Genomic DNA, 10,755 nt, shown 5'->3' with positions numbered 1-10,755 from the left:
AAACAAAAAAGCAATCAAAAGTGCGGATCATCGTTTACTTTAGAACAAAATGCTAACTTGTGAATCAGGTGCGTGACAAAAACAGGAACCCAACATTTGCTAATGTTAAGCAAAGCCGTGTGACTTTTGGGGGTGTCCGGGTGCAGCAGCACCAGCGCTTAACGCGGACTTCCTCCTCTGCAGCCAACCAACTCTCGCGGAAATCGCATGTGCGTAAACAGGCATGTGCTTTTTTTGGCTCAGCTTTTGCTGTAACGAGACCGGAGCATTTCTCCTGGTACCTGACGGCACTTACCGGGTTAAAGACCTTCCTCCGCCTCCTCCGGGGACCACGTGACTGCGAGAGATGCACATTTTGGGCGGTCAGCTGACCAAGCAGTCACGAGGTTGTATTGCTCAGTCATTCCCCTTAATACCGGGAGGGCTGCGGGAGTGCAAAACAGACCGGACTTGGAGTAGCACGAGAAGCGCATCTGCTCCCCGTCGGTACCTGAGAGTTGCTACGATCCAGCCCAGCCGCCGCCGCCATGGGGCTCCGCTCTTTAATCCTGCTCGCGTCCCTGGTGGTCGCTAGCTCGGCGCTCATCAGGTGAGAGTCTCCTTCCTCTCGCACAGTCGCCAAGCGCTCGGGGTTCCTTGGTTGGCGGAGGAGACTGGAAAGAAGAGGGGGCGGCGGGGGGAGATAAGGAAAGCTTTCTTTGCAATCTGGAGGGAACTGCAGGGTTGTTGTCTTTGGAGTAAAATGGAGCCCCGTGTCTGCTGATCAACGGCTTAGCTTCTCGCCCGGGAGGGCGTGTCCGGAAAGAGCGGACATCTCGAGGTCTCCGTCAAGTTCAGCTCGTGGCGTGCTGCCCTCGATTTGCAGCATGGAGGGGCTGGGCGGCTCTGCTGTCATCTGCCCGGTTGCACGGGCTCTCAGACGAGCGAGCAGGATCCTTTCCTTGAAGGGGGGAGTGTTGAGGAAGGAAGGTTGGGGCAGGGCCCAAAGGAGTGTTAAAGTGTGCTCCAGGGAGCTTGGATCCGTGTGTACATCTGCCCAAATATGCTGGTAGGCCTCTCCCCTCCAAGCATGTTTTATCTTTTAAGAAAATATCACGAAATTCACTTCCTTGTAAGGGGTTAGGGTTGTAGGCTGATTTAGCAAAGAATACAGGCTGTTGCTGTCGGGGTATAATTTCTGCCACTCCCTTGGTACCCAATTTTGTGATACTCCTGGCTCTCATTGTGCCAACTCCATATAAAATGTAATGGAGGGGGGCCATCAAGATTTGAGGATAGGTAGAGGGAGGATTTTAGAGATCAAGCTGCTGTGCAAACCAAGATTTAGTTGATGTGTGGCAGGAAGTTATTGAAAGAAGTAACACCCTCAGGAGGTATTATGCTCCGTAGGCAAGTTGTCTTTGACAAGACGATTCTATGCAGGTTTACTGAGAGAGACCCAGTTAGTTTAGTGAGGGTAACTTCCATATCAGTGTACCTAGGGTTGCAACTTGAGCATGAGAAGTACAGTGGTACCTCGCAAGCCGAAAGAGTTTTTCGTTTTCTGAGTTGCTTCGCAAGACGGATTTCCCTATGGGCTTGTTTCGCAAGACGAAAACGTCTTGCGCCTTTTTTTTAAACCGCCAATGCATTCCTATGGGAAACCGTCAATACACATTGGTGCTTTGCAAGACGAAAAAATTCACAAGACGAAAAAACTCGCAGAACGAATTAATTTCGTCTTGCGAGGCACCACTGTAGTACTGAGCGGCCTGTGAATCTTCTCCTTTCTCAGATACTTATTAACAGGTCTTACTTATTTCAGACAGTTTATATACTGCTTGACTATAAAAACAGCAATCTCAGAGTGGTTTACAAAAAGAATAAAGCAATAGAATTGGTTAAGAACAATAGATGTTACCCAAAAAACCAAATAACCCAGCCTTAATCTAGTGAATGTGAAAGCGCTGCTTAGTTTATACATACTTTCAGAAAAACTGCAAGCACCAAGTGCTTGAGGTAAGGAGCCTTGAACATTGAGACAGTGCCCCACTGATGGATCACATAAGAAACAGAGCTCCAAGAGTAGATTTTTATAGGCACAGGCATTGTAAAACTCTGCTCACTTGGTTTCTCACAGCTACCCCACCCCTGCTTTCACACACACATGAGACAACACCTGTTTGAGGAGATGGCACTCGGATAAAGACTAACGCCATCACATGTTCATAGTAAGCAAACGAGTTTGATGGCTGATGTTCTGACATGTAGAAAGTGCCTCCTACGTGGTTGACAGTGCTTTAAAACTTAGCTCTAGCTTGACCAAAGTTATAGCTTTCCCATTCTTTGCTTACTGTTAGTACTAAATGTTCCAATCATGTTGAAACAGCTAAAAACATGAGCCATAACCAGTTGCAGAGAAGACTGAATTATTTCAGAAAGGGCCGTACCCATAGAAAGGGGGCATTCTGAGAACCAGCCATAATTGAAATAGGTTACTTCATCTCTTGAGATCTACAAAAGTGTTTCAGCAGTGGGGACAAGTAACTCTTGTCCGCCTGTCTCTGAATACCCAGCAGAATGAGACATACAATGTGATTGTTAGCTTTGAACTAGTGAAATAAAACTAATTTGCCATCAGATCTGTTGCTTATTAGCGTATCTTTGTCCTAATCAAGTCAATACTCAGGTCAAGTGTATTTCATGCAGTTGATCAAAACTTTTTTTTAAAACCCGTTTCAAATGCCCATTATAAGTTCCAGGGTGGGAAAGATAACTCCATTCCACCCCTTTCCCTTGTGTGTGCATATGGAGATCTTGCTACTTCTTCCCTGGCATGGTGAGAAGCTGTCTGCTGACTCCCTCCCTCCCTCTCTCTCTATACATGCTCGAAGATGGTGGCAAAAGAAGAAGAAGAAAAGTTGGCCACTCAAGCCAGCCAAAAATTGTGTAGCTCTGCTTCTATGGCTACTGTCATCTGAAGGGATCATAAACTTGCAGATAGTTCCACTGACTCTTGGTAGTATCTAACACTGCGTATAGCATACACACTTGACTGCAAATATATCCCATTGAACTCAAACCCCTAGGATATACCGGAAAACACCGAACCTAGATTTTCTGCAAATACCAGTTTGGGTTGAACTGCTTTGCTGGAATTGTGCATGTCTGTTTCTTTATTAAAGTGTGAGTGACTCGTAGCCGAAAAGAAACTCTTGCTCTGATGTCTGTTCAGCATCCTGTGGCTTTGGGGTGATGCTGCTGTTCCAAAGCCTTTACCCAGGCTGCTCAAGCAAACTGTCAGACAAGAAGCATTGTGATGCATTGGAGCTGGTGCTTTTATCTTCCTTAGTCATGAGCTTGCCAGGGGGCTGCATCTTGTTACACAAAGGCAAACAAGCCAAAAGTTGTGAAGTCATAGGCAGGTTGTTGTTAATGCATTTGTTATTACTAAGAGCACCAGGTTATGGATGCATGACATGGAATAAGAATTATAAGAGGAAGTATAGTTGTTGCTATACTCTGTTGGGTCACATACTGTATATGCCTCTTTGGGTGATAAAAGTGATCAGCCACAGGATGTGTTCAGTTGTTAATCTGCTATCTTTTGGTACTTTCGTTTGTCAGCTTTAAAAGCTGCTTGGTATCTGCAGATGACAGGTGCCATTTAAGAGTATTATAATCAAAAGCTAGTTGGCAAATTTCCCTGAGCATAGCCTCCCAGCATAATGTAACATATAAAAAAAAGAAATCAAGTTTCAAAACTGGATCCAGTAGGGAGGTTCCCATAAATGCTGCCAAATTCCCTGTAGGGGTAGACTAGCAAGGATCCATGAACTTACTTCACAGGAGCCATGTCAATAAGCAAACCCCAATGGAGAACCTGGCTGCTTGTTCTTTTGATATGAAGACAAAAGAGAAAGTTGCTGCATTTGCTGCAAAGAGAGATGTATTTCTTTTGAACCTCTCTGAGATGATCTTTGGCTGTGTAATTGAAACTAGATAATATTGATAATGGTCCCCAAATTGTTTCTGCTTGACAGAATTCCATTGAAGAAGTTCCCCTCCATGCGCAGCATCTACACAGAATATGGGACCAATGTCCAAGACCTGAATGAGTTGGGGGAAATGCTGAAATACAAATTTGGGGGCCCTGGTGTGGGCGCACCAACCCCAGAAGCTTTGAAGAACTACATGGATGTAAGTATAGTAGTTGTAGTAGTTGATTGTCACTCCTCCTAATGCTTTGACTGTTTCTTCCTTCTTGGTGACTGGGATCTGTGTGGTAGAGCAGTATCCTGGAACCCTGCTATTGTCCTTGCCTGTCTCAGTGAATAAAACCATTAGGGAGAAGGTCACATTTAAAACAGACCTTGAAAATTATCCATAGTGGTATTTGTAAACACCCAGCGCTCAATGTTTCAGGGTCACAACTGCACATCCTCCTCTTCATTGGGCAGGCTTGGCATGCAGAGAACTTGTGCTGTCATCCCAGAAACATTTCAGTGTATCAGCACCATGTGAATTCTCCTCCCACTGAAGCGCTGCACTCCTTGAGGCATGGCCTCCTTTTCTAGAGAAGCCGTGTGTTTGTGGGAGATAGGGCAGGCTGATAATGACTGTTTGCCTTGTGCAAAGGTAATTGTTGAAGCAAATGGGAATGTGTAGGAGGGGTATGAGGAAATCAAGGAAGCTTAAGACTGGATAAGATATGGAGGATGCTCCTGAGGGCTTGACATGTAGGATCATAGCCATTATGACTTGGATGATCTTGACATTGAAGAAAGAACGCTCGCAATGAGCAAGCGAAGACTTGCTGTTCTTGGCATCCATTTGTCTCAAGAGACAGTGAAGAGCGCCTCCAGGGGTGATGTCAAACTGCTGCATTAGCATCATCAAAGTGACATCCCCCAGGGCCCAAGCCTGGGAAATGTGAATGGAAAAACCTGAAGGCAAGACCCCCGCCCCCCACCTCCCGTCTCGGCCTCGCTGATGTGGTCCAAAGGAAACCAATATGTCTGGCACCAGCTTCACTGTAGGAGTTGCTGGAAGGAGGTGTTTAATGCCCCATCCAGCCTTCTTGGGGTCTCCACTCCAGATTTGCGTGGTGTTTACTCCTTAGTCTTTTCTTCTCCCTAATATATCCCACAAGGCAGAGGAGGTTTAGGATCTTCTCCTAGATGGGCTACCTTCCCAGGTTTGAGCCCCACCTGCCCCTCCCATCTACAGCACATGCAGAAGAGCCTTCTTGACCATTGAATCCACTCTCGGTCTTGCCTGCTGAATCCACCACAGCCTGTCTTCACATGCAGGGGAAGTCCGAGCGTAGACAGTGTGATAACCATGGGCTACAGGACCGAGTATAAGGCTAGAACTAGAAGCTTCTGAGCAGAACTTAGTTTTCTGGCAATCCCACTGGCTCCACTTGCATTCCTCTTGGAAAACCCTTCTGCTCCCCACGTCACTTCCTCCACACTTTAAAAGGATGACTCATACCTGAACAGGCTGAAACTTAATCCAGTTAACAAAGATTCACAGTAGCTGTTGGTCCAGTCTTCTTCCCTAATAGGATTTTGATGCAGACCACCCATCAGTGCTAGGATGTCATAACTTGTCGCTGAATTATTCTTGCCATTTTATAAATCGCAGAGAAAGTGCCACCATTGAACTCTGAAAAGAGGCCACTGTAGCTTGAAATGAAATTTGCTACAGTCTCTGCAGACTGTTTCCATCTTTTTTTTTTTTTTTTTTGTAAAGTGCTGTAACAGCCATCTCTCCTCTTCCCTGCTGATTTAATGATACCATAATGTAATATTGGCTTGCAAGCCAAGGGATAAATAAACAGAATACATTCAGAATCTGAATTGGTGAGGTAATAGTGCTTTTTTGGAGCAGGGAAGTGTGTAAGGCCAACTTGCACTTCTTAGCAGATTTTCATGATTAGGTTGGTCTAGGTCAGGGGTCTGCAACCCGCGGCTCCGGAGCCGCATGTGGCTCTTTTACACCTTTGCCACGGCTCCGGGGCGGATACTAGCGAGGGGAGGAGGCGCATTGTGCGCCCCGACACTCCCCACTGTGGCGGGCACTGTACTGGCTGTGACGTCGCATGGGGGCGGTGCGTGCGTTACGATCCTGTATATATAGCATTAAGGTAAGAAACAATATATGCAGTGTTATATTTGTTTTAAATGTCGCAATGGTTTTGCGGCTCCCAGTTGTTTTTTTCCCTTCGGAAACGGGTCCAAGTGGCTCTTTTTGTCTTAAAGGTTGCAGACCCCTGGTCTAGGTGATGTGCTATGATGCCAAGTTGCATCAATAGAGAAGTAACAGAAAAGATTCCATATAAAAATGTGACGCTCAATCTTTTATTGGAATTTACATGTAAATATTTTGAGTAGTTCTTAGAACTACAGCCATACCTCGTGTTGTGTCTGCTTCATGTTGCATCTTTTCGTGTTACATCCCGCAGCAACCTGGAAGTACCGGAACTGGTACTGGTGTGTAGAAGCGCTAAATCACACCTGCGCAGATGCAGTACTTCAAGTCACAGGCATTTCACGTTATGGATGGGCCTCCAGAATGGATCCCATCCATAACACAAGGTACCACTGTACAGGTAGTGAGAATAAGCCCAAATGGTGCTTGGCATGGATGGCTCTACTGGATGATCATCAGGTAGAATCTTAAAGTTGGAGGAAGGAGTCTTGTAGACCATCTAGTCCAGTTTTAACACCATGTTATATAAGCCTGACTGGCCTCGACTAGAAGTTGAGCACTTAGTGGCACTGGTCTCTTGCTGCGAAACCATTTCGGCAAAGATTGTCACTTTTGACTTTCAAGCATCTCTTGAAGGCGCAGGCATTAAATTCATGACCAGAAATATTTTATTTCTGATCATGCAGCCACCTTACTGATTATCTGTATTTTCAAAAGTTAATTTATTAAAATGATATTTTATATTTTCACAATACATGCTGTTAAAATTGTATGATAAAGTGGTATAGAAAGTTTTAATAATATGATGGCATAGAATTACTTCTGTAAATAACTGTATTCTAATAACCCATCTGAATGTTGACTTCATAGTTCAAAGCTTCTGGTTGTCTTTGGGCAGAATGGAGTGTACCTCCAATGCCAACACACCCAGCATTTCTCCTTAAACCACAGAGCTTTGAAGTAGAAGCCCGAGATGTTTGTGTGTTGCATTTGAAGGCATCTTCCCATTCTCCCATCAGCTGATGGATGGGTAGGAGCACACCTTGCTTGACTGAAGGAACAACCCGGTTCCTCCTTTGAAGTGCTGCCTGGTACGAGGCTGTTTATAAAGGGCTGTTCGAAAGCCCTGTGATTTGCTTGCTTTGAAGTCCTGAGAATCAGGGCTTCGGGGGAAGCATCGCCTGATGGCAGGTGATTGGCAGGTGAGCTGTCTGACATGCCTGTTGACTGGCTGGGCTGGGTGAGATGAAGATCTGCCCATCCTATCAGAAAAGCTTCCCTACCCTTGTCTTTGAAAGTGGGCCGCTGCTAACATGGGAAGGTAGTTGTATTGTGGTCTCTTTATTTAAAACCACAATACAGTATACAGTAAAACCTATAAGCAGTAGGATCCAATTGTCTTATTAAAATTGTCAAATTAAAATCACAAGACCGTAAAGATCTTTCCATATGGTCTCTTGACTTTCCCTGTCCTCGTACACATTTTCCTGAATTGAAATTAACCACATAACTTCTGCCCATCACTCTCCGCACTTGCTATTCTCTTTCTCTTAATTCTTGCATTCACAATTGGCCCATGTCGGTCACTTCCTTGACCCAATCATTGAGGCCTGTAGTAGGCTGGGGCATCAGCGTTCTGTTCATGATAGGCGTTCTAAATATGGGAGGATGGCTTTTGTTTTTCCTTCAGAAGTACCAAACACCTGCAGTTAGACTTGCGGAGGGTTTTTGCCACAGTACTTGCAGAAATGCAGGCTGAACATCCTAAAGGGACATGCTTGTGTCTGGAGAGAGTTGTGACAGATGGGGAAGTTATGTGAGTGGCCAGTATAGCAGCTGAAGCCTGAGAATTTGGGGGCTGCTGCTTCTCCAGCTTGAGCTGCAGCCTGGGCTTGCTGTGCTCTGAATTGTGTGTGCCTTGTCTCTTGGGAAAGCAAGTATCTTGGCTTCTCTCCCCCCCCCCCCCACTCACTGCCCCAGGCTCTTGTCAGCCATCCAGTTTTCTCCTGTGACTTGTCCTCTTTGTTTGCCAATCCCAAGGGAGTTCTACAAGCAGGGGGACAGAAGTGTTTAATCAAGCTCTACCTCTGATGTTGAAATGTGCAAGGTGAAGGTTGTGCAATACATGGCTGATCCGAAACCATTTTTCCCCTTTTTGAAGAAAGCTTTGTCTCATGCCATTTTTTTAAAAAAACTGAATTTCCACATTTGGAGTTAATACAAATAGAACCTATCAGATTGCATGTATTTGCAGCAGACCAGAGAGAAACATAGATTGGAATCTTTTCCCATGACATACTTGACTTCAAGTGGCAGATGGTGCTGTTTAAACACTTGAGCCCATACCTGTGTCCTGAAATACTTGCAGTCTTAAGAGCACTGGATCATGTGCTTCTCTGAATGTGTAGATCAGCCCTCCAAACTAGTGAGAGTTGAAGGCCATCTAGAATGTTTTTTACCGGTTATTAGAAAAAGAAGAAAATAGTGCTGGACTGCATTGCCATTTTTTCTTGCCACGTTGCAAATGGCAAACACGTGCTCTGCAAGTGGCAGTCCCTGTGCAAAGTGGCAGCCCCTTTTGCACTGACCTAGAGCAGGGTCAGTATTCTCTCTCAGCTGCTAAAAGGCCACACTAAAACCTTCCGTAACCCAGGGTACTAAAAGAAATTACCTACATATATGGCTTTCTTCCCCACATCCTATAATTAACAGTTTACATAAAACTTGTATCAGCATGCAGCTGGTAGTAATATACTTTTAATGTCGAGTTTTGTGCATGGAAATGCAACTGGCTGCTCTTCAGGGGTGTGAAACTACTCGAGACCCTCAAGCAGTCATACCTTTCCTCATTTCCATTGCCTGCCATGTAGAAATAACACATGGGTTTGGGGCAATTATCAATGGTAGTGGATCACTATGTGCCTCTGTGCCTCAAGAGTAGGATCTGTAACTTCTTCCAGACTGCAGGTCACTGGAGCAGTTGAAGATATTGGAGGATGGACCAGAGAAGAGAGCAGGCATCACGAACCTGATTGTCGTTATTTCCCTTGGAGAAAGGCAATCAGGAGATATTCTGCTTGCTTTGCTTCCTTTATACTTCACCCTTCCAAGAACATACACCTGGCACTTTCTCTGCTAAATTTCTCCCTGTATATTCAGAAAATGATAATTATCTAGAAACTTTCAAGGAATGTCCCAAGTTTTTTAATGCTAGGCTTTTTAGTTTGTTACGCTGCATGAGAAATGTATATTTTTTTCAGGAAATTACAAATGCCTTTCTTAAAGTGTTTGTTATCAGAAGCACTCGAAATTTATAGCAGCTGTAATTGGCCACTGATCATCAAATAATTCTATTCCTATCCCCGCAACAGTAAGTGTCGATGAATTTAATGGTTAGATGGTAGGCACTCTCCCAAACACTGGGTCTAAACTGCAAGCTTCAAATCTAGTGGCTTGGAAAAAAGTGATGGGAGAAAATAGATTGCTCCAAGATATATGCAGAAAAAAACCTTTCGCTTTTGGGACAAGCAGAATATATTAAATGGTTCTTTTTGTCCCTTATCTCCTGTTTTGTGAAGAATGGCAAATGAGATCTTAAGCACTGTAAAAGTTTGATTGATTTATTTTTACTTTTTTAAATGAACAAAAAGTGACAACAAGGCTTCACCCTCCTGCCTCTGATGTTTTCTGGGTATTTCACATAGGCTGGATTGGGGCTAGCTTTGGAATAGTGCTACATCTAAGACTTGCTCCCCCACCCTACCATCCTGCAATGCTCCCTATTTGTATTGTTCCATGAGGAGATAAGACTATGGGGGGTTCATGGTTGTGGTACAGAAACCCAGCTAGTTTCAGTTAGCTTTATCTACAAAAGGGCTGTGTATCTATTTTGAAGTCTAGTCATGAGACAGATAAACTGTAACAGAGCTCCTGACATGATAATTGTGCAAATAATAGCTTACTGATGAGCTCTCTCTTGTGACACACACACATAGTCCAGAAGCTTATAAATCCTTTTGCCATGAGAGAATGTTTTCCCCATGTATACAACTGGATTTGCCAACTCATTTGCCCGGTTAAGTAGCCTTCCAATGGAACTGCAGACCTGAACAACTCTTTTTATCAAGAGTATCCCATGGAGGGACCCCAGAAAAATGCTTTGATGAAGCTTGAGCATGCTCAGTGAGCATGGAATGCTGACTGCCTGTTGAGAGGGGGAATGGGGTGGTTGGAATCCTGAACGGAATCGTTCTACACCACATTTTCTTGCAGGTCCCACTTGTGTTCTTAGGGAAAGCCAGCAGCAATTGCAGAAGGAAACTAGGATTAATCGATCATTCAAACAGGGCCATTATTATAGCCACTTTCCTATGGGGGCATGCAATTAAACACTATGTTTTTTGTGTGATCATATATATCTAGTCTCCCCCCCCCCCATCCGTCTTTGTTGGTATGAATTAATGTTTGACCTGGGTAGCAAGTGTGCATATGTGGGTATGGGTTGTGTGCTATCATTCATGTCCAAGCAGGGAATGGCATCCGTTTTTCTTTGATGGGGTG

At 44.6% G+C, this 10,755-nt stretch overlaps 1 protein-coding gene and 1 long non-coding RNA gene across 2 annotated transcripts in view; both read left to right on the top strand.

Annotated features, from left to right (window-relative positions):
- The first annotated feature begins 241 nt into the window (after nt 1-241).
- The window catches only part of CTSD (cathepsin D), a 28,903-nt gene continuing 18,389 nt past the window's right edge, over nt 242-10,755 (top strand). The window contains exons 1-2 of the mRNA XM_083425218.1: nt 242-589; nt 4,023-4,179. Of these exons, the coding sequence (XP_083281344.1) occupies nt 528-589; nt 4,023-4,179 (219 nt within the window). The 5' untranslated portion in view covers nt 242-527. The remainder of the gene's footprint in view (nt 590-4,022; nt 4,180-10,755) is intronic.
- LOC310670472 lies at nt 4,207-9,844 on the top strand. Its single transcript, XR_014507579.1, has 2 exons — nt 4,207-5,933; nt 6,266-9,844. It is a non-coding gene; the product is annotated as an uncharacterized lncRNA (long non-coding RNA).

The sequence above is a fragment of the Podarcis tiliguerta genome (genome assembly GCF_965153285.1).
Source record: "Podarcis tiliguerta genome assembly, chromosome: 1".
NCBI lineage: Eukaryota > Metazoa > Chordata > Lepidosauria > Squamata > Lacertidae > Podarcis > Podarcis tiliguerta.
Note: the sequence above shows the minus strand (reverse complement) of the source record. Positions and strands in the feature narration are given on the sequence as shown.